Source organism: Pinus tabuliformis, chromosome 7 (assembly GCF_031772625.1).
Source record: "Pinus tabuliformis cultivar Carrire ecotype Pingquan chromosome 7, CPIR1, whole genome shotgun sequence".
Taxonomy (NCBI): Eukaryota; Viridiplantae; Streptophyta; class Pinopsida; order Pinales; family Pinaceae; genus Pinus; species Pinus tabuliformis.
The window spans coordinates 1,106,939,213-1,106,964,148 of record NC_142293.1 but is presented as its reverse complement, the minus strand read 5'-3'; the positions used below and the strand labels follow the sequence as shown (position 1 = coordinate 1,106,964,148).

At 40.9% G+C, this 24,936-nt stretch overlaps 1 protein-coding gene across 7 annotated transcripts in view; it reads left to right on the top strand.

The window, feature by feature from the left end:
* Positions 1 to 24,936, top strand: part of LOC149251416 (Rab3 GTPase-activating protein catalytic subunit) — a 361,557-nt gene that overhangs the window by 81,028 nt on the left and 255,593 nt on the right. For 6 of the 7 annotated variants that reach the window (XM_089459427.1, XM_089459426.1, XM_089459425.1 and 3 more), the window contains one exon: positions 15,548 to 15,634. The exons of the other annotated variant lie outside the window; for it this stretch is intronic. In XM_089459427.1, coding sequence (XP_089315553.1) covers positions 15,548 to 15,634 — 87 coding nt within the window. The remainder of the gene's footprint in view (positions 1 to 15,547; positions 15,635 to 24,936) is intronic. 7 annotated transcript variants of the gene reach the window in all.

The window sequence follows — 24,936 nt, the reverse complement described above, 5'->3', positions numbered from 1 at the left end:
AAGATTAAGCATGCAGTTGATGGCAACATAGACAAGTACAAAGCAAGATTCGTGGCTAGAGGGTTCTCCCAGAAAGAGGGAGAGGATTATGAGGACACATTTTCTCTAGTTGCCAGGTACACTTCCATTAGATCTATTATTCTATTGCTTCTATTGCAGGTTGGAAACTACATCAGATGGAAGTTAAAACCGCTTTCTTCAATGGAGTGATTGTCGAGGAAGTGTACACAAAACAACCTCAAGGCTTTGAGGTACATGAGAGGGTAACTCATGTTTGTAGAGTAAAGAAAGATTTGTATGAACTCATTCGCTAGTCTCTACCGACATCCGCTAGTCTCTACCGACATCCGCTAGTCCTGCTACTCTTTGGGGCTCCCGTAGCAAGGTATAATCCAAGAGGTTGGGTACCTCAAGGATCCTGCCCCTCATCGACTGTAGTCCTCTTGACTACAGCTCGATGTCTCCCCACGTCTCCTCAAGTGGCACATGAGCACCCATGGCATAATCGTCCTCCACCTCGACTTCTTTCTCCGCCTTTGCAGGCGCTGCCTTCGAGTCTGGAGCCTCTCCCTTACTCTTCTTCCTAGGACACTGGTTCACAAAATGACCTAGTTCCCCACAATGGAAGCACTTGACCTTGGAGAGGTCCTTCTTCTTCCTCTTCTCCCGCTTTCCCGCAGATGCTACAGTCGCATTTTCTTCTTCCTCCTTGATCTTGACCCCTTTTCCGCTACTCCCCGCCTTGGCCAGCCATCTGATCTCTTTTTGACGAAGAGCCACCCACAGTTCTTCCCAATCTAGAAGACTCGTCCTGCCCAATATGCACTAGACAAATACCTCCCAATCCTCGGAAACTGTGTTCAGTGCGGTCCTCACCATCAATTCCTCATCCGTTGTGGCCCCTATGGAAGTTAGCTGGTCATGGATCTCCTTCAATCACCGAGATAGACATCTATCTTCTCTCCCTTCTGCATTTGGTATGCCCTTAGCTGATTTTCAAGTAACATCTTCCTCTACACGGAAGTATGCTGGTACAATTTCTTTAGGGCAACCCACATCTCATTTGTCGTGTCCTTCTTGGCAATATTCGACACCACATGATCCTTGACCCCATCAAGGATGATGCACTTCGCCTTGGCCATTGCCTCCTCGTACTTCTCATTTTCAGCTGGATCAACTGGGATCACTATTATTTTCAAGGCGAAGTCCTTGATGTGATATCTGTCTAGAATGGATAAGATCCTGGCCTTCCAGACTATGAAGTTGGAAGCTTCGTCCAGTCTCTCCTGATCTCTTAGCCCATTCATTGCCATCTCGCTGCTCTTCTTTCGACTCCTTCGAGTCTCTCTACTTCCCTTCTGGAAGTCCTCTGATCAACTCCTGTTGAGTCTCTCAACTTCCCTTCTGGAAGTTCTCGGTTTGACTCCCTTTGAGTCTCGATTTCCCTTCTGGAAATCCCTCTGCCTATGTCGAGTTGCCCCACTCTGATCGTTTGTGCAACTGCACCACTGATCCATATTTCTTGTCTAGAAATCTGCTTTGGTAGCAACTCCCTCAACCTTGGTCTTGCAAGTTACCCATAGCCCCCATGCCCTAAGAACTGAAGAACTGAGCCTCTACGCTCTGCGCAATCCCGACACCAGAAAAATCTGCACCTCTTGGCCACAGCATCAATCCTTCCTGACTGAGAAAGATGACCGGGCACTTTGTAGGTCAGGTCTGCTCCTTTTCGCCACTGCGCTGATCCTCCACTTGGCTTGAACTGATGACGCAAGCCCTCTGTGTCACCCCTTCCTTGCCGCTTTCTGCTAGGAACAACTTCTGTCACTTGGGACAGCTGTTTTCCATTGCTACTGCTCTGGTCGGCCGATGCCTTCAGTTATCCTGTGATCTGCAACCACGCTTTGATACCATGTTTGAATTTCTAAGTTTAACCCGTTAGAAATTCTTCCTGTACTATCTGATTTATTTTTTCCTACTTGTTCAATTACTTAACAAGTTATTTACCAGGTAAATACTAAAAATAAATACAAGTACAATATCAACACATACAGATCGTCAACTGAAAGTAAACAAGCACACAAGTGACACCGTTGTTTTTGGACTAATGTCCCCGGAAAAACCCAATGCGGGAAAACGGGCGCAACTATTCAGAGGGTTTTATTATTATGCAGTTTCAGAATACAACCTAGGTGCCAGAAAATGGCTCACCCAACAGTGAATGCCCTTGGTAGTAGTACCTCTCAGTCGAAGACAGATATTCCGGCTAAATCACCGAATGAACGATCCCACATCAACAATGCAGCTTTTGCTGCTCTGCGTCACTCTGATAGGTACTGCGTCACCCTATTCGGCTCTCCAGCTCCAGTTTGTCCCACGAAATCCTCTAGCGTTGCCTCTAGGCCCTGCGTCAGACTTTCTGGCCTCTGCGTCAACTTCTGGAGCCTCTGCGTCAGCCCCTGGACCCTTTGCGTCTCACTCGCTGGCCTCTCTGGCTCTGCGCAACTCCTGATTGCCTCTGTGTGGCCCCTAGCTGGCTCTGCGCTGATCCTCCTGGTACTAACTTTGCCTCTCTGCTATATATTCACTGCCTCTTAGCTGCAACTCAGATCACTCACTCAATTTCCTCAACAAACCCTGCCCTAGAAAATCGAATTCTTGATCTTTCTTGGTGTATCTTCCAACTGACCCTCAAGCCTTCTCTTATACTTTTCTCGTTGGTCCATCAATGACGGAGATTAAATCTCTAAGCAACGACTAAGATTAGATTTGGCTTGATCCATGACTTTTGGAATCTTCTAACCCGGTTTTATATTAATACCCATTAATATTTTATTTTTCCTAAGTTTAGACTTAGGAACTCCATTAAAAATATTAAGTATTTTAATATCTCCCAAATCGGTTAGAACTTGCCCAAACCATTTTTGGGTCTAGGAGATCTCATGTGCTTTAGCCTCTCCACCAATTTTCATGACTAGAGCACATCTGATGCTACTCCAAATCAACATGCTCTAAGCCTCAAATTTTGCAGGGAGGCTTGGGCACATGCATTCCAAAGAACCCAAAAACCGTTTTGGGAAATTTCACTTAGAGACAATTATATTAAAATAATTAATATTTTAAATGGAGTTCCTAAGTCTAAACTTAGGAAAATTAAAATATTAATGGGTATTAATCTAATTGTGGGTGAATTTTCTAGATAAATATGGAGATCAAGTCAAAATGATATGAGCCTTTGATTAGGAGTTAATATAGGCCATTGGTTATCCAACAGAAAGATATAAGAAGGGGTTTGAGAGTCATTTGGAAAATACACCAAGAGATCAAAGATCGAATTTCTGAAGTGAGAAGTTCTCAGGAGGAAATTCTGATCGAAGAGAATTTTTGCAGTAGAAGGGTAGGGACAACGATTCGAAGGAAGATTTCTAGATCCGAAGAGGCAGTAGCAAGAGGCTGAGTTATTCCCAGTGCAAGAACGCGAGTGCAGGAACGCACAAGTGCAAGAACTAGTGAATGCGGGAACAGGTGAGTGTAGGAATGTGAGTGCAGGAACGTGCAAGTGCAGGAACACGCTAGTGCAGGAATGCGAGTGCAGGCAACACGAGTGCCGAGGTTGCTTAGGGAATATCTCAGCCAACTTTTCTTGCTGTTTGGATTGCCGGTTGGACATCCATAGATGTACTCAGATTTTACTGCTGCTTAATAATAGTAAACCCTCGGAACTGTGGCAATGGTTTTTCCGGGGACATTTCTCCAAAAATAAATGTGTCCTATGTGTTTGTATTTCCTTGCTCAGTTTCTATGTTTCATAATTATATTTAATTTGGTGTAGGCTGCTTCAGTGATTTACTTCAATGTTTCAAGAAGAAATCTGAAATAAGTTTGTAATTTAATTTACGAGCTAGGTGAAGTAGATTCAGTTGGTTGCAGTAGGATTCCTGAGATTGTTAGATCTAGGAATTTTCACATGGTATCAAAGTTGTTGATGTGAAATAGGAAGAGCTGATCTAGCACTGAAGCAAGGGTCAACATGCTGCAACAAGCAACAGTTTGAATCCCCTAAGGGATTGCGCAGTTCTAGCCAAGAGGGCTATATTTTCGTGGGTGTCACTCTCTGATTGAGCTGATAGAGAGGTAAGACTACCAGATTGAGAATTTGCCAAGGCAGAGGGAACCACGCAGATTATCAATGCAGAGCTAGAGGGACGCATTTTTCTGCAAGCTAAGTGTTGAAGTTTCTAAGTTTACTTCATTTAGAAACTGTTCATGCACTTATTCTGATTTATTCCTACCTACTTGTTAATTTTGCTTTAACAAGTTATTTACAAGGTAAACACTGAAAATAAACACCAGTGCATGCTCAACATATTACAGATCAACAACTAAAAGAAACAAGAACAAACACACCACATGACACCATTATTTTTGGACCAATGTCCTCGGAAAAACCCAATGCGGGAAAATCGGTGTAGCTATTTGAGGGTTTTCTTATTAAGCAATATCAGAGTACAATCTGGGTGCCGTAACTGGCCTACCCAACTGAGAATTTCCTTAGTAGCTATATCTCACAGTTTGAGAGAAATCTCCTCGTTGAAACCTCGGAAAACCCTTCCTGTAGCTCCTCAGCACAAAACTGCTCCTGCAACCCCAACGTCTGCCCAATTTGGATTGCATCAGCCCCAGGAGGCCCTGCATCAGCTTTGGGAGCCTCTGTGTCAACTACGCTGGCCCCTTTGGTGCTTTGCGCAGCACTTGGCTGCCCCTGCTTGGCCCTGCGTGAACCCTTGCTGGCTTTGCGTCACCCTCCTTGGCTGCTGCGCTACTCTCCCGACACAATCTCTGCCTTCTCTGTTCCTCTGTACTCAATGCCCCTCAGCTGCTCTCCCGATCACTGATTCTATCTCTCTTACCAAACCCCGCTCTAGAGAATAGAATGACTGATCACTCTGGTGTAATCTCCAAGTGACTCTCAAGCCTCCTCTTATACTTTTCCTGTTGACATCTCAACGACCGAGATTAAGTCCCTGATCAACGACTAAGATTAGATCTGGTTTGATCCATGTCTTTTGGACCATTCTAACACAGATTCATATTAGTACACATTAATATTTTATTTTCCCTAAGTTTAGATTTAGGGACTCCATTAAAAATATTAATTATTTTAATATCTCCTGATCTGTTTAGAATCTACCCAAACTCTTTCTGGGTATTGGAGATCTCATGTGCCCCAATCTCTCCACCAAATTTCGTGGCTAGAGCACATTCGATGCTACCCCAAATCAACACTGAGCGCTGGGCAGAAAAGCCGTCGGAAGAAGGAAGCAGATCACATAGTGAGGGAATACTTCTTGAGTGATTTCTTGCCGAGGAAATCAATATTTCTCATTTGTTAAGCAACAGAGGAGCAACAGATTTACTAGCTCCATCAAGGAGTGCGTAAGGAAGCCTAGAAGCTACGCAGTAGGGAGAAAGAGGGAGCTGTTCGATAGTTTTCGGAGGATATGGCAACCAGTGGCTTGAGGGATTAGGACAGGTAGGACGGAGCTTCCAACTACGTCATCTAGAAGACTAGAATGTCCTTCCTTCTAGATGAGCATGCCCTTAAGATGTATGTTGATAGTGTGGTAGCCGTCCCTGCAGATGCAGATTCGCTGAAGAGGTACAGATTTGAAATGGCAAAGGCCAAGAGGATGATCCTGGATGGAGTTAAGGATCACGTGGTGTGCCACGTTGCTAGCTGAGCAATTGCTAAGAAGATGTGGGATGCTTTGGCCACATTGTATCAGGGATCTTCTGAGTAGCGAAAGATGTACTTGGAACAAAAGGTGAGATTTGTAAAAATTTCTCATTTCCCACCCTGGTTTTCAGTTTCACCTTATTTCTCCAAAATAGTTAAATGCCCTTTCCCATATCCATACATTCAACAACTGGAAAATAAATTTTGCTGAAAACACAAATTCTGGAAATTTTACAGAATGCTCGAAAAAGCAGAAATATAAAAATCAACACATACAAACAGCCATTCAACACATTTAAACATAGTGATTTTTGGTCAAGGTGACCCTGGAAAAAACCCCTTACAACTCTTGGGGAAAACCAGTGTGAGAGCTCTTTCTTATTTCTGGAAATGCTTTTTACAGTGAGAAATATTTAGCAAAAAATCAGCAATCAAAATTTTACAACTTATCTCGTTTTCCGTGCCTCACAGCCAACCGGAAAAACTTGCAAACAGCAAAACGGAACAGTAATAAATGCTGTACGGCCTCCTAGAAAAGCGTGCAAACTGCCATAAATACGCTGTACGGATTTCCTCGATTTGCATGCAGAAAAAATAACAGTACAGTTGTACGAATTTGCCTCGATTTGCGTGCCAAGGTACAACCACTTGCTGTATGGATTTCTGCTCCTCGATTTCTGTGCACTTGTTGTACGGATTTCTAGAAAATCGTGCCCAATATCAGCCTTTCACTTTGTGCTAACTCAGCTGTACGGATTTGCTAAAATGCTGCCTTGGAATGTGTGCCAAGCTGCTGCCTCCTCCTCCCTGTCCAGAAATCTCCCTTGCTCTCCTTCTCTCAATTTGCTCATGAAAGAATGAATGACCTTTTTCTCCTTTTCCTCCTTTAATCTAACCCTAAGTGACTTTTGGGGAATCCCTAAATCCAATGGCTGAAATAAATTGAGATCTAGGGCTGAGATTAAATGCTCATTTAAATCTCACTTTTTATTTTTTAATTCACCCTACTTTAATAAAGATCCACTTAGTCATTTATTTCCAAAGTCACTTTTCCTTTTTAATTTTACATTGACTTTATTAAAGTCACTTTAAAATTAGACTTTAGTAACTTTATCACTTAAAATCACTTTTAAATTAGATTTGACTTTATAAAAATTATAAAGTCACTTTAGGAGAAAAAATTAAATTCTTTTGGACACTTTTCCCTAGGCCAAAGATCAAAGCCTTAGGGAACCACCTGTCCTCTGGTACCAAATTTTAATACTCCCTCTTACCGAGGAAGGTGTTCCTCACCACACCCATCTTGTCTCTGAAGTAGTCATGCTTGCCCCGTGGTAAGGCTTTGGTAAGAATATCTGCAACCTGCTCATCAGTGGGAATATACTCAAGCTTCACAGCGCCCTTCTGAACACAGTCTCTGATGAAATGATATTTGATCCCGATATGCTTTGACCTGTCATGAAACACTGGATTCTCCATGAGTTTAATGCAACTCTGATTATCACAGTAAATCACTGAAGGTCTTAACGGCTGACCAAATAAGCCAAACAACATCTTGCGAAGCCAGATGGCCTCACAACTAGCTAGACTGGCTGCCATATACTCTGCTTCCGCTGAACTCAATGCTACTGATTGCTGCTTTTGGCTGAACCATGACACTACTGCCGAACCCAACCCAAAACAACACCTTGAAGTACTCTTCCTATCAGAAGCACAACCTGCCCAATCAGAATCAGTATAACCTGCCAATCTCACTCCATCCCCCTGCCTGTAGTCCAGACCATAATCCACTGTCCCCTGCAAGTACCGCAAAATGTGTTTTGCAGCCACCCAGTGAACCTTCCTAGGCTCACACATAAACTGACTCATCGTGTTGACTGCAAAACAAATATCTGGTCTAATGTTGACCAAATACATCAAGGAACCAATCAACTGCTTGTACAATGTGGGATCCACAAACTCGGAATTCGAAGCATGAAGCTTCTTCCAGTTGGTGATCATCGGTGTCGACATGGGTTTACTATCCTCCATGTGGAATCTGCCAAGGATGTCCACAATATACTTCCCCTGCCCCAGGAAGAAATGCCCCTCCTCCTGCCACACCTCTAAACCCAAAAAGTAATGCATCAAGCTGATGTCCTTCATCTCAAACTCCGCCGCAAGATCTCTCTTGCAGCGCTCTATGAGTCTCTCTGCACCTGTAATGACCAAGTCATCCACATACAACACCAGAATGAGAGGCTCCTCACCAATTACAATATAGTAAAGGTTCAGATCTGCCTCACTCTTTGTGAAACCCATCCCCTGCAAGTATGAATCTATCCTAGAGTACCAAGCTCTGGGAGTTTGCTTCAGGCCATAAAGGGCCTTCTTCAGTTTGCACACATGGGACTCCTTCCCATGCACCTCAAAGCCCTGTGACTGCTCAATGTACACCTCCTCCTGTATGAAGCCATTGAGAAATGCAGTCTTCACATCCATCTGGTGGATCTTCCAACCCATCTCTGCTGCTATCAATATAATGGAGCGGATCGAAGTATATCGAGCCACGGGAGCGAAGGTCTCCTCATAATCAACTCCCTCTACCTAGGAGAACCCTCTAGCCACAAACCTCGCTTTGAATTTCTCAACGCTGCCATCTGCAGCATGCTTTACCTTGTAAAGCCATTTGGAAGTAACCACGGATTTGCCCTCAGGCCTCGGCACCACCTCCCAAACATCATTCTTCATGATAGAAGAATACTCCTCCTGCATGGCCTCTCTGCAGACCTGCTGGCCAACTGCCTCCTCATAGCTAGAAGGCTCAGAGTCAAGGATGCTGGTAGCCATTGCCATATAGCTACAAAACCTCTCAGGTGGTCTACTCTCTCTGACCGGCCTCTTAGGCTCAGCAACAGATGTGGCATCTCTCAAGGTGTCTTGAAGCCACTTGGGCTTCCTCTTCCCTGAGCGTACTTCTCTCGTTGGAGAATGAAATTCCTCCTCCTCATCATCATCAGGAGCCTGAACTCCTGACTGTCTGTCTGCTGTCCTCCTGCTTGCACCTGAACCTGTAGAAGCTGAGGTACCGTGTGAACTGTCCATCAGTGGACTCCCTAGTGAATTGCTCTGTGGACTGCTCTGCATGCTGCCTGGAGCACCACCCCTCTGGCTCGGCGAGCCACTGCTCACTGACGGACCTGACATCCTCATAGATGTACCTCTGAATCCTCCTGATCCCTGCCCACTGGATCCCTGCGATTGAGTCAACTGCTGTTGAGGGTCTGGCTGATCCAGATACTCTAACTCCCGTGACCTCCTAAAGGCCCTGTCCTCCTCGAACTTCACATCCCGCCTGACAACAACTTTCCTCTGTGCAGGAATGTAAATCCGAAAGGCCTTTGAGGTCTCACTGTAGCCCACAAAGATACCCTTCTCTGCGGTGGGCTCTAGTTTGGTCCTCTTCTCCTTGGGTATGTAGGAGTATGTAATGCACCCAAAGATACGAAGATGACCAATATCAGGCTTCTTCCCAGAAAAAGTCTCTTCCGGAGTCGTGCTCCAAGGCACGATGCGGACTCTTGTTTTGCAAATAAACAGCTGTGTTATCGGCTGCAGGGCATACACCTCATGATTAAGAGTTAATGAGACTGGCCCTAAATTCTGTCTCGGATGAGTGGCAAGTCTTTGTCCAGAGTATCTTGGGCAAAGCAACATTGCCTAATTGGGATGAGATGTGGGCAGCTCTAAAAAAAGAAGAGATGAGGAGAGATCTGGTCAAGGTCAAACTTGACGGAAGCAGCAATAGTAGTGGGTCGAAGCCCAAGGAGGAGGAGGAGAATGCAGCCCTTGCATCGAAGGGTCAGCAGGGGCAATAGAGATGAAAAACGGACATCTTCAAGGTGAAGTGTTTCGGATGTGGTGAGATGGGCCACTATGGATCCCAATGTCCCTTGAAGAAAAAGGACTAGGATGAGAAGCACGATCCTAAGGTTGCAGATGCAAAGATCGAACAAGAGGACGAGTTCGCCATGACAGCCAAGATACCTCCAGGAGGGAGGTGGGTTGATTTAGAACTGTAGTTCAATAGATCTACAAATGGGCAGGATCCTTGAGGAGCCCACCTCTTGGATCATTGCCTTGCTACAGGAGCCCATGATCAGTAGTAGCGGGATGAAGGAGTTCTCAATTAGTGCCATGGAGTGTTGATTTGGTAGATGCAGTAGTTAGTAGTGCCAGAATGTGAGCAGCGCAGAGTAGAGAGGCAACATTGCATGGAGGCATAGCGCAGAGCTTCAGAAATCAGTGTGGTTCTAGCAGCAGTCAGATTTTCAACACCAAGGTGTATCCACGGGATACTTATCCAGTTTTGGGTGTTTTCAGTTGCTTCACTTAGCAACTGAGTTGTAGTACGGATGTAGTGTTAGTAGTGGCAGTGCTAGAAGCGGAACGCGCAAGTGTAGGGACGCGCAAGTGCAGGAACGTGAGTGCAGGGAACACGAGTGCCGGGGTTGCTTAGGGAATATCTCAGCCATATTTTCTTGCTGTTTGGATTGACAGTTGGGCATCCATAGATGTACTCAGATTTCACTGCTGCTTAATAATAATAAACCCTTATAATTGCTGCATCGGTTTTCTCGCATTGGGTTTTTCCAGGGACATTTGTCCAAAAATAACAGTGTCCTATGTGTTTGTATTTCCTTGCTCAATTTCTATGTTTCAGAATCATATTAATTTGTTGTAGGCTACTTCAATAATTTAATTCAACGTTTCAAGAAGAAATCTGAAATAAGTTTGTAATGTAATTTATGATCTAAGTGAAGTAGATTCAGTTGGTTGCAGTAGGATTCCTGAGATTGTTAGATCTAGGATTTTTCACACCAGGCTCCCTCTTAATCTCAGGGAGATCTCTCTTATTCAGGCTCCCTCTTAACCTAGGGAGATCAACTTATTTTCTTCGACATCGGAGAATCTTTTGTGGCTTCCCATCATTTCATCAGAGTTATCATTATTCACATTTGCTTATCACATCAATGAACATCTTCACCATATTGAAGATTGTGTACCTGCACAACTTAGATAGCAAGTACAACCAAATCTATAGAAGCATGAAGTTAGCCATATCAGAATTACAAAAGCATTTCAACTTTATATATATCAGATACCCAAACTTAATTATAAACAAGAGACACATACTCTTCAACATCTTGCTAGGAACTTTGTCATAAACCCTAGACTACTACATAACAACTTTCATTACATCTAGGGTTTCAATGTTTCTTTCAAAGGTATGACATACTCTACTACAACATATAGCAAACCCTAGAAACAATTCAAACAAATATAGATCTACAAGGCATCTAACAACTTTCAGAATTCATATGTTAGACTTCCCACTAGGGTTTCATACAAATCTTAGATTTCATACAAGAGAATTAATCAACATGACCAACTTCCACTAGGGTTAGTTGCAAACCCTAGTTTTGTCAATCAAACATCAATCACAATTAAAACTCAGATTTCAACAATCTTACACAAATCTCAGATTATCACATTGTCATCTGGAGATTTTCACTTCTACTAAGGTTTAACTCCAAAACCCTAGAATTTCACAAATACTATCATCCTAGAGAAACAAACTTTGACTAGGGTTTTGTTCCAAACCCTAGGATTCATGGCTACTGACAAATAGGTCAACTCATATATCTAGGACTTCATCATATAGGCATTTCATATCATGTGTTAGTAAAACCCAACTTCACAAATATCAATAAGAGTTAGGCATACAACAAACTTGATTAGACTAGGGTTTGATTGGACAAACACACATTCCAAGGTAATCATTTCTAAGACTTTATAAGGGTATTGCTTACACTATCCACCAAACCCTAATGCATTAGGGTTTCAATATAAGAACATAGCAAACCCAAAATTACCAATACTTCAAAGGTTCAGTTTTTTAGACTTTATCATTCAACCCTAACAAGTTAGGTTTCGTCGATCATACCAAAACCCCAAACATGACATCATCAATAAAAAAACTTCAAGTAACATTTCTCAATAACCCTAAGCAGTTTAGGGTTTCAGACATTCACATTAGCATACCCTTAGGTTAGGGTTTTTCAGAGAACCTGTCTAGGGTTCTATAACCAGTTAAGAATTTGAGTGGGGTAGATTTTTCAAGTGATGAATCACCCAAAACAAGAATCATTATGATTCAATATAGCTAGACATAACAATGTTAGTAATAGATTGTTAAGTGAATAAACATTTATTATAAAGAAATCAATGTTTTGTAGTTTAAGGCATACCTTTGTTTCTTGACAAACCTTATCTTGGGTGGCTTTCTTCCATACTCCTTGAGGATATAGTAGATGTTTTCCTAATCAAGACAATAGAGGGAGAATGGTGATTAGTGTTTAATATAATCAAAACTTAAAACCAAAAATTGAAAGCAATTGAAATACTTATCTTTGGGAGATGTTGGGGGCTCCCTCCAAAGCTTGAGGGATACCTATAAACTTATAAAAACAAAAAGAATGTCTTTTCCAAAAACATGTTAAAAACCTATAAATTCTAAAACATCAAAAAATACAAAATAAGATATCTAAGACTACAAGCAAAGGACTTAGTAGTGTAAGTCCCTTATGTCAGATACTTCTAGTTTGGATTTCTTTGGATCTTCTTCTTCAACAATGTTAGCATGATCTCTATCTCTCTTCTTATACTTTGGATTGTTTGGACAATCACTCTTATAGTGACCCTTCTTATGACATTGATAGCATTCTACCTTGGACATATCTACTTTCTTCCTTGGTCCTTTTGGTTTCTTTCCTTTTTGTTGAATAGTGTAGGCATTTGAAACTCGTTCAGGATTGGCAACTAGTGAGATCCTTAATTCTTCTTGATTGCAGGCAGTCCATAGTTCTTCAAAAGTGGAAGCTTCCTTCCAACTGTTAAGTCCCGCAGTAAATGCACCACAAGTAGGTGACAATCTTAATAGATCAGTGATCACGAGTTCTTTGTCTGGAACAATTTCATTAATGGCCAAAAGATCATCTCTGATTCTTGCTATCTACACAAAGAAGTAGGCTGCTGCGTCTTCTTTAGTCGTTTTTGTGGTCCTTAGTTCATTCTTCAAGCTTGCTGCTTGACCATTGTTCTTAATAGTGAATAACTTTGACAGGCCCTCATACATTTCTTGAGCATGATTAATGTTGGCTATAAACGGAACAAGGTTGTCCTTTATTCCTTCCACGATTAGGGTCATGGCAACTAATTCTAATTCTCTGAACTTCACTTTATCAACATCATTGGAGTCATCTGTAGGCTTCTTTACTTTTCCTTTGACCAAGTCTAGAACCTTGTTCTTTTCAAGGATGAGGTCAATCCTCTTTTTCCAAGACCTGTAGTTAGAGGCTCCTTCAAGTTTGTTCTCTCCCTTGATTGTGTTGGACATCGTCCTTGAAGATAGTAGACTTCTTCCCTTGAATAATCCTTTTGAATGATTCCTTGATCAAGTGCTTGAGACTGCCTTTTCCTTCTTGCTTCACCAAAGCTCTGATACCATGATAAAAAATTAGAAAGACTGAAAGACAGGAAGATTTTCTTATACTTGATAATTACTTGTGATGTTCTTGAATTCTTATTAGGTTTCTTTATATCTTCTTTGTTTTAGTTCATCAAACAATTACCAAAGCAAAAACACATAAAACAATGGATACCAGATATAGGTTCACAGCCAAGGATAAACCCCTCTCTAGGCGAAAACCCAGTTAGTAATTCTTCCTTCAATAGTTTTTCGTAGATATTCCAAGGCTCTAGACCTTGACACAAACTTTCCTTCACACCAAGTCAACCTTTCTCTTCTCTTGCAGATGATCCTACTTCACCTGGTAGTAGCAACAACAGTAGCAACACTTTCTTCAACCTAGCCACTTCGACCTTGCTTTGGAGACTTCGAACTTCATTGAAAGACTGAAATCTTTACATAAGAACTTCGATTTTTGGCCCAATACAACTTCCTGAGGCAACAACACCCAACACCAACAACTTCAACCTATACTTTGATTTGGTAGGAGCAACATACGACAATTGGCTACGGCATCAACAAGAGAACTTCGATCTTAAAGTTCAGGGTATGAGAGAGAGAGATAGATACACCAAAATTTCGATCTTCTTCCTTTCCTTCTCCTAGACCAAACTCGCACTTCCTTCTCTTCCTCCTTCTATTTCACACATTTTCCAGCTTCAAGGAGATATCGAACTTGCTTGTGAGAGAGTGCTTCAAATGGAATTTGAATTGCTTCATTTATAGCCCTTTGGTGAGGTCGAATAGCCCTCTTTGAGGCCGACTTGATCATCTTAAGGCCGACTTGGTGTGGAGACAACATAATTCATATTTGACTCAATACTTAACCTTTTTACATGATTCAAAAGCCCAAGAAGGGTCTCTTTAAAAGTACAATGACTCTATTAACTCATAATAAATCCTAGAAGTCCTCAATGGGGACTTTGACCTAAAACATGATGACCCAAGCATGAAACCCATGCTTTAATAAGTCATAATAATAATAATAATAATAATTCTTTTCTTTATTCTTTTGACAAGTACATTACAAGATGACTCAAATACATTAAATGAAGACCAAACCTAGTTACATTTTCCAACAATTTCGAGTCTAGAAAGTCTTTGAATCTCCAAGAGTACAAGTCGCCCTAAAGGAGGGAATTCAACCCCTTGAGAAGGCTATATAAGGAAGCAATTCAACCTCATTTGGAGACACCACTCAAAAGTTTGATCTATCAAGGAAAGAGTACGATCTATAGCTGGGAAGCTGGAAAAAGGAGAGCGAAAGTCTAAGAGAAGTAGGGAAGAAAATTTTTGTTGTTTTTGGGCTCTATCTCTCTCACACGTGCGAAGGAGCTAGGGTTTCTGTAGCCAGAAAGAGGCTGAATTTGCAGGTCTGAATTGCTTGGGAGCGAAGTTGTTGCTGGGGAGCAGAATTGTAGGAACAAGTTGCTGGGTAGAGCGAAATTCTTGTCTTGACCTTTTGACTTTGGGGAGAGTTGTTTTGCTCTAGGAAGGTCTCAAAAGGAAGATATATAGAGTTTCTGCAGTAGTTGTTGGGACATAGTTGTTGGGTCAAGTAGTTGCGCAGTTGCTGGCACGTCAAAGTTGCAAGGAAGAAGCAGTTTAAGGGAAGGTCTTGAGGAAGGGCTGACTTGGTACTGGGAGAAGGACTTGGTCTAGGGATTGGGTCACTGTATCTCATTTGAAGCAGATTCTAAGAAGAGAAGAGTTTCCGGGTTTTCCCCTTGGAGGGGTTTTGCCTTGGCTGAGAGCCTATATCTATGTCCTCTTTTATTGTTGTTGTTTCTTGATATTGTTTGATGAAAAGATCTAACTAAAGAACATAAAGAAGATAACTAAGTTTCACAAGCAAGTATCAAGGTTAAAGAAAATAAGTTATAATTGCTGCCACTTTACATTTTCTAACATGTAGTACTTTGATCAATGTGATTCCTCATTTACATACCTTAGATTCAGTGGAAGTGCCACTTCAGCTTCATATTGAGCAAATAATAAATAGTGAATAAATCTCCAAAGGGACAAGTTGTTATATTTAAGGATTGAAAAGGTGGAACATAAATAGTATTTTTGCAGGATTATATCTATGTTTTTATAGTTGCTGAATTTCATATTGGATCACAAAGCACCCAATAATTGTTACAATATACCTTGTCAACAGTGAATTACAATCACTTTTCTCTTATTGAGGTTTGAATTGAATTGAATTCAGGATTGATGGGTGCATTTACATTTTACAGGGACCAAAATTCTTATTGGATAAACAAATTGAAGAAACAACAGTCAATGGATCTTCTGTAAGACAGTATTCAGACGACATTTCCAAGGTGTTGTCTTATTCTCTTGTGCAGGACATTTTGTTGTTTATTTTGCTTCAGTTAGCTCATACAATTTCTCATATTTGTACATTGTTACTGTGAATTATTTGTCACTGTATGATGCTCTGGATGATTGTGACTGATTATGTAATTCACAGTTACCATTGCTTTTCAATTTCCCTTGCTGAGGAATCAGGACATATTCAAGTCTATTTCACTTCAATCAGGTCATATAATTGCTGGTATTGTTTTACCTTTAGTCAGGTCACACTTGCTATTTTACCTAGAGATGGAGCACATGGGTTCAGAAGGATTTTTGTGTGCTTTCCTTCTTAACACATGCTATTATTACCTGGAGATGGAGTGCATGTCTTGAGGAGGATATTTTTGGAGTTGGAGGAGCTTTTCTTGGCTTCTATTTATCAGGAAAATACTTTTTTATATACCTTGAATGCACACAAATTGCTTGAGGAGTCTTGGAGGTTATTCTTGGAGATTAGAGTGTTACTCTCCCACCTTAGCTATTCTTCAAGGAAGTTTCACTGGTGGAGTTCTTTTCTTAGTAAGATTTTGTCTATTATGATGGGTTTCCATTATATTGTTCATGTGACCTAGTTGAGGGTTGCTTTCTTTGACTTATCTTTAGCTCTTCTATTGATGGTTGTGCTATAGGTACACCACCAAGACTATTCTGTAAAAGCTAGTGGGGTAGTGAGGAGAGGGGTTCTTTGGTTCATGAGATTTGTTATTGCTGGAGTTCTCTTGTCTTCATACCTTACATTTTGGTTCGAGTGAGTGAAAGAGAACATATTATTCATTGAGAGTTATAGGTCACTCTCGTTTTGTTCACTTGTTTATAGCTAAACATTGGTGGGAGAAAGCTATTTGGAAGCAGTCTGACATCCTTTGAAGTGCTTTGTAGTTGAAGCCATTATCTCCAAACCTTGTACTTGCAGTTTTGGAATAAAGGTAACATCTTTTTTGGCGGCTAGATCTTAGTTGTTGGATGTTTTTGCTTGATTTTTTTTGAATCAACTAACATTGGGACTTAATCTGGCTTAGTTGATTTTGTACTGCATAACCCATGGAATTGAAGGCACTATGGTCACAGTTACTTAGACTTAAAGCTGGCTGTTTTTTTATATTTCTACACACAGATCTGCACTTTAAAGGGCGGATTGCACAGTTTCAAAGGAGGAACTATATGATGAGGTGTAAATCTACATTATAGCTTCTTGTCTGTATTAATTTTACGCACATTTTAGGTCTGATTTTTATATCACAGCAATTATATTTTAGAGTTTGGAAATTTTTTTGGTCTCCCAGGTTCCTATTATGTTTCTAGAATGCATAGGGACTCCCCCATGGGTTTAGGAAGCACTAACCTGATGTGCAGAGACATTGTATGAGGTGATAGTGTACTTTCTTGAGTTACCTTGGAACTCTTCCAATTTCAAGAGTTAGCATGCATATTACAATAATGGGGTTATATGTTGTAATGTTCCTTGCTAAAATATGCTAACTCAACTTGCCAAATTTTTTTAATTCATTCTGACAAACATTTTGTATGCAAGCATTTCTTGAAACACTTTGTATGCTAATAAAATGAAACATTTACAGCAGGGATATTCTTCAAATATTTGGCATGCAAATAAAAATGAAACCTTTAATAGAGTTCCCAAAGCCCAGCACAATTTTATTGAATTTGATCAAGAAATTACATGCCAAATATTAATTTCTTGAACCTGTGAGCATCTCCGACAAATTGGCTCAATTTCCTCCAGATTAATTCGGCCTTCATAAAGAACATGACGCTCTCAAGGATTTTTGTCCTCAACAAAATTAATCAACTTCCTCGGGGACAAATGCAGCCTTCACATTGACGAACTCGATACAAAAGATGAATATAGCTTTGGCCCTTCATGAAATAGCTGTGGCCTCCACAAGAATAAATGTGGCCTCCTTGTTGAGAAACTCAACCTCCACTTATGAGCTCGACTACTGCAAATGAATTTGGCTTCCACCAAAACGTGCGCTGCTGAAACTAACTTGGCCCCTCAACATAAACTCAGCATCCAGAAATAATGTGTCCTCTCCAAGTAATTCTACCCCCAACAAATGGAAACTCAACCCCCTGCAGATGATCCTGTAATTACAATGACCAAAGCTCAGAATATTAACCCCTTCAACCAAGGGTTTCTCCTCTGGAAATCTGTTCCAAACACCTGCAAATTTCTTGACTGAACACAAACGGAAGATCTGAAGTGACCTCTCCCAAAGAGCCAACTAGGGTGGCACTCTAAGTCCACCGAAATCAGCTGAAGAGTTACACTTGAAACCCTTGCACGAGACTCACTTGAGCCAAATTGATTTTCAGAGAAATGATGAATATAATAGAATGATTGAGAAGTGACCCCCTCTCCCTTTTTAAAGATTTGCTGGATCTTTCTCCAATCTTCTAGAAGCACCTTATTATTTTTATTTTTAATTGATAAAGTCACTAAGTGATTTTTTCTTATTTTCTCCAAGTGACTTTTGCCCCTTTTTGTCCTTTTCTCCAATTAAATAATAAAAAGCACTTTTCCCCTCTTTTATTTAATAAAGTGACTTTTATTAACTAATTAAAGTCACTTTTAAACCCAGGAAATGCTTAATTTGCCACCATGATTATACCGACCACCCCAAAACCCCTTTTTGTCATTCTGCCTTGTAGATATTTCGTTCTGATTCTGACAGTCTATTACACTAAGGTGTTCCTCCAAATAATCAGTCCTAAATAACACCTTAAGCGTAAATATTTAAAATATGCCTGATAATAACCCCGTTTTATGGAAATGATTGGAATGCAATAGAACCAAGATTGAATTGTGCGGAACTGATCCTGATGATGAAATATGGCAAACGAACCCAACCGGACCCCATAAAACTCGTCCAAACCTCCAGGCCTACCAATGGTTTAATCCCGGTCCTATGACCTGGTTGACACAAGCTCTGGAAATCTCCCTTAACCACATTACAAGGTAATCCAAAAATTGGGTACATTACATATGTTTTCAGTGTGCCTTCTTTGAATTTGGTTGTATGAAACTTCTAACATTGTTATCAGATCCTTCGGATTGAATTGGAATTGAATTGTGTGAAATGGTTCACAAAAACACTGAGAACCGAATGCTAAATTTGGATAAAATTCATTGGTTCTAATTTGGAGTGGTCCCTGAAAATCCAGGTCACCCCTGTGCACCATCATGCCCAAAATATCAAAATTTTTAAATTGATCTGCTCTATAACTCTATTTTCAACCTGGATTTCTGGGTAGTTCTAGTTTAACTCATGCGTTTGGTCCCAGTTTTGGTTATCATAACATTGATTTTTAGAGGGGCTAAAAACATTATAATTTTGAGCCCTATATTTTATTTTTATAATGAGAGAAATGTCTGTAAAAATAATATGTACGGTGTGAGGTGTTTTAGGGGCAAATAAGAAATGGGCTATGGGTGTGCTATGTTGAGTTGTCCGATAGTTAATTTGCACCCTTTGTAATTTTGATGGGGGACTGTAAATAGTGGGTCTATCGACCTCAATTATTTTGAAAAGATTGTAGCTGGGGTAACAATGATTCACATATGTTAAGTGGACGAGTAATAGTATTTGACAATTAACATATTTATGAGCAAGTAAACAGCACACCAGGACTTTTTGTGCAACAGTAGAAGTGATATCAGCACAGGAACCAAGCCAGACTTGTCCTAACATTGTGTTAAGGTAAGCTTTTGTAAATTTTGCTCTAGACACACATGCCAATAACTTGCCTCGAATTGACAACACTTAGCCTTGTATTAGAAGACCAACACACCACACAACTATGTGTCAGACTGCCACCAACACTTGGACACCTGGGGCCAACAAGATCATGCATGGTTGCCAAATCTTATCACTGCTCTGTAACACATTGTTCTCTCTTTTTGCTCCTTTGTATTCTCTTAAATACTCTATGTAGTTTTAGTTCAACTCACACAGGACTTTTGACAATCTTACAATTAATTGTATTAGTCTTTTCTTAACCTTGTCATGGGTTTTGGACACCTAATCCTCAATGGGTTAGTGTGGAAGCCGAATGGACAAAAGGAGTCCAAGAGACCTTGGGATGTGGAACCCAACGGTCAAACAATGTACTATAAATGTATATCAATTATTAATAAAAATTGTATTGTCATGATTTATCTTTTATATTTCTCTTGCTGTCCATGTGTGTTTAACATGGTATCAGAGCAGGCGTATTCCTGCCCTGCATAATTAATTTGAGCCATTTGTTTTATGGCCTTTTTGTGCAAGTTATTTCTGCCATGAACTTCATGAATATTTTCTCATGAATATTTCTTCAGCTAAATTTTAGCTGCAACCTGTTAATACCGCTGCTGGTATCTGCTCTTCTCTGAGCGGTTTTTATAATCCTGATACATATAATGTTGCGCTGCCCTGACGCTATTTCATATAATTTGCTGTTCATTGCTATTCCTGTATTGCCCAGCGCTGAGAACTATGTTTAATGATGCGCTGCTCACCTCTGCCATATGACTGCATTTGTTAGAACTGTGTTTAATGATGCGCTGCTCACTTCTGCCATATGACTGCATTTGTCAGAACTGTGTTTAATGATGCGCTGCTCACCTCTGCCATATGACTGCATTTGTTAGAACTGTGTTTAATGCGTTTTTATGCCGGTTTCATATTCTTCTCTGACTGCAATGCTCCCACAGAGAAACGCCCAAAATTTGTAACGCTGGTCCGTTGATTTGAATCCTGGTGTCAGAGGATTTCATGTATAACCGCCACAGTACGCTTCTCCATTTCCACCGAAGCTGGATCTAGATGTCTGGCATCTAATAAGGTGATATGTATGGCTGTTCCATCCAATGCTCCGTTGTTTAATGCTGCTCCGTTCTTGTATTGCGTAAAAGGATTTACACTGCTCCAGTAGAGGCTTTCCATGGTCTAGCTTAGCAATAGGCTGTCCTCTTACATTCCAAACTATACAAATTCTTTTGCTCGACTCTGCAGCGACTCTATTAGGAGACCGAAGTCTAATTGTTGATCCATATATGAAACTGCAATATGATTGTGCGCAGATGCTGCACACTTGCGCGTTATCGTGATGTTGATATATGTATCAGAACCAAAAATGCTATGCACGATCTATAGAACCAGTAGCAGAATTTGACGGGACGAATGATTTAGTAAATAGTGCGAAATCAAGAAAATGGTGTTAGAAATGGGGCAAAACCTTGTGGTGGACCGGTTATGGCTTCGACTGCTCTATGTGAAACTTCAACTCCTTATATTGGTGGGAGTGGGAGCTTCAGCTGTAGCTGTTGCTGCTCGTTCATTGCATTAACGTCTACGTTGAACGTGTCGTGTGAAGTTGAAGAACAAGAACCAAAGTTTCAATGCCCCTTCGTCTATCCTGTCTGCGCGCCAGCCTGTCTGGAAGGAATGTAATCTGAAACGACAAAGATCCAACCCGGCTACAACTATCATTGAAGAGCGCTTGAGATGTGAGTATGTATTCAATGAAGTTGAGTAATTTTTCGTACCCAAATAACCCTCCGTGCGAGACAACGTGCAGCCGTATCTGTTTAAGATCGAGACCCAAGAATCATTCGTTATAGTTTACTCGTTCTGCAATATAATCTATTGTTTATACATTTGATTAGAGAGCTTGGTCCAAATCTCCTTTTGTTAACATGGTATTTCACCATTGCACGAATAGTGTACCATCGTTGTCCATTCAAGTAACGCTGTCTCATGTGACTTTAAGTAACGCTGCCTCCATATCACATTGTGAGTTTCCACCTAACAGTGTCACGGTAAAGGGTCCTCACATTATGTTGTGTTTTTAATTATGATTGCTTCCACACGTCAATTGTTCAGAAGATTCTGTGCTGTCATTAATTCTGCACGCTGCTGAAGCAACTCAGAGTCAAAATCGTCTAACAGTGTTACTAAGGGCGAGAGGAATGCAACTTTTGGTTGGGTCAATTTGTTACTGTGCTTCAAGAGATGCACTCACCGAAAATTCTTTGACAGATAATATTTCCTCACTTCTTGAACATGTATCAATCAGAGTTTAATTTCCTGGGATGTATTTAGGTATTCCTTGCTATCAGCAGAGTTAGCTGCTCGCTCATCAAAGTCGGATGCAATTGCAAGAGGCTGATGTGTTAAGGAAGGCCACAAGCTTGGCAATTGTAAGGTATTATTATTTGAAACATTATTGATATTCATTGCTGCAGCAGGTTCCAGGTTCTTATTTTGTACTGTAAACTCTTATTTGTAAGTTCAGAAATCAGTAGAGATGCATGGCTAGTATCTTCTGTGTTGTTTCCAGTGAGTAAATTACTCCTAGTGACTGATGTAATGTGCTCAACGGTGATTTAATTTAATGGTGAAATCATTGAATATATTATATTGCTGATTGAGAGGTTTCTGGAGGCATTATACTCTCACTGTGCATCTCAATTTGGAGTAAAACTCAATAAATATACTTACAGCTGTCTGTGATCAAAGTGTTTAACTAAACTCCTCGCTGAAAAAATCCCATCTAACTCAGAAAAACTCAGAACTATTTTGGAACTTTTCCAAGAGGAATTTCACAGTAGGCCAAGGAGCCACTGATCATATGTTCCAGAATTAATAGTAGACTTATCATTTCAAAGGGGTCGAGTAGCACTTGTTAGTGGTGCCAACTCTAGACAAAGAGGAGCCTATTTCAAGAGGTTGAGTTGGTTGTAGCTTATCCAAAGAGGAAAAGTTGGTTTCAAAGACATTTGCAGATCAGTCATAGTTGCCTGTTGTGTGTTGAGGACGAATTTCCGGGAACAAACTTATCCTTATTACTGTGCAAACTCGTGATTGTTCCAGGTTCCTTTATCAATACAACACTTCTTTGCCTTGCTTCCTTGATTCATTTGCTGCACATTTATAAAGGATATTGCTGAGTACTGTGAGTGATATTACTTTTCTGCGTTGAGTAGTAGTTGTGTTCAGTTTTTAAGGTATCATTCTGACAGTAAAAAAAAGAAAAGAAAAAAGGCCAGAATCAATGAAGTATTAGAGTTCCTCAAAACTCTCATATTGTCTACTACTCATGATACATTAAAAGTCAACAAAGTTTGTCTCACAGACATTCAGGTCTGTCTACAAAATGCACAAGAGAAAATTGATTTTTTGCAGCTCGAATCCCAGCTACAGCAAGAAGAACTAAAACAGAGGAGTCATCATTCTGAACCTGTTTCTGTTCAGAAGATTGAAACAGACCCCCATAAAGCAGCAGTTGTACATGCAGATGTAGAAACTCAGTCTGCACTTCCCAAGCCCATCATCAGACCTTGGGAACAGCTTGTCCACAACAAGCACATAACCGGTCTTGGATATGAGAAGGACTTGTCCTTTCATATTCCAGACTACTCAAAGCCCATTCAGTTTCAGAGTGCAGGATTCATTCATGACAGTTCACCTGCTCCTCATGACAGTTCAGCGTCAGCTGTTCCAGATTCTGCCCCTCTTCCACAGCAGCAACAACAACAGATTGTGAAATGCCAACAGTGTGACCGAGTTGGCCATTTGAAAGATCTCTGTTTTGATCTTCATCCATGTAAGCACTGTCATAAAACCAGCCATTCTTCACACAGATGCTTCAGAGATAAACGTCCTGCAAGAACAAAGATTCATCTTGGATGGATCGCTTCTTGGAAATGGGCATCAACAGCCAAGAAGATATTACAAACACATGTCAGAACTTGTTCCAGAGTAGTGAACAATCTTGCAGTCGAGTTTTCTCCATCATCTCAGCTTGTATCTGACGGGGGGGGAAATGATGGTCATCTACAAGCTTCAAAGCCACATCAAGCGAGCCTGAGCCACAACTTGCCACACCAGTTTCAGATTCAGAAACAAAGATGCCCGTAAACATGCCTTCAGTTGGCAATCTGGGACACTTCCTCTAGCAGAAGACTTTAGCTTCTTGCCAGTTTCGGAAGAATTCTAGGAACAAAATTGAGAACACTTCCTCTAGCAGAAGACTCCAGCTTCTTGCCAGTTTTGGAAGAGTTCCAGGAATTGCATTAAGCATTCCAGAGTTGTTGGTCATCCTTAAACCATCACAGGTTGAGACTTCCCTTTTCAGGTTGAAGTTCTCCCTTTTATGCGGGGTGAGACCTCCCTTTCATGGTTGAAGGTTTCCCTCTTCAAAACAATAGGAGCACTTCCTCTAGCAGAAGACTTCAGCTTCTTGCCAGTTTTGGAAGAGTTCTGGGAATTGCACTAAGCGTTCCAGTGTTGGTGGTCATCCTTAAACCACCACCCTTTATACCAACATTTCAGAGAGCACATTCAGCCTAGTGTTGCCATGCATTTTTGCACATTTTGTATTACAACTTTCTTCTTGGACTCATACATAACCCTTCGGATTAAGGGGGGGAATGTTGGACACCTAATCCTCAATGGGTTAGTGTGGAAGCCGAATGGACAAAAGGAGTCCAAGAGACCTTGGGATGTGGAACCCAACGGTCAAACAATGTACTATAAATGTATATCAGTTGTTAATAAAAATTGTATTGTCATGATTTATCTTTCATATTTCTCTTGCTGTCCATGTGTGTTTAACAATGGGACTATCCTTACAACACATCTTTGGGTCCTAGCATAGAGTCTTATGGCTAACTACTCATGTTCATTGTAATATATTCATGGAAAACATATAGCATTATAGTAGGATATTCGATGTCTTGATGTTATGGTTGTGTTGTGCCAACCATTGTATATATAGTGTCATGTTTTATTTGAGTGTCTGTTACCCACCATTTTGTGGGTGATATCCCTAGGAGAAATTTTTCTCCAAGATGGTCCTGAACCGGCAGCCACCAACTAGCTTGTTGTGCCATTTCTCCGCCACCTGAGCCAGCCATGTGGTCCCTCACCCATTTGTCATGATTGTATGTTTGAAGGTGGGCCTCCCGAACCTAAAGGTATGCCTTGTCATTTGGTAATTGAGTATTGTAGTATGCTTATAATGGACACTTTTGAGCATGGATTAATGGGGGGATTCGGCGGAAAGAGTGGCTAGGTCTGTGCTTCTGTCCCCTAGACCTCTTTTGGATGTTACCCTTGGATCTTAGAATTGTGGGATCTCTTTTACTGACCTTTGGGTTTTAGGGTGGTACTACATGGGAAACCCCGATTTTGGTTGTGGTCCCGCTCCCTCATCCACATACATTACCCCCTTTCCATTCATTATTCTTCTTACTTGGGTCCAC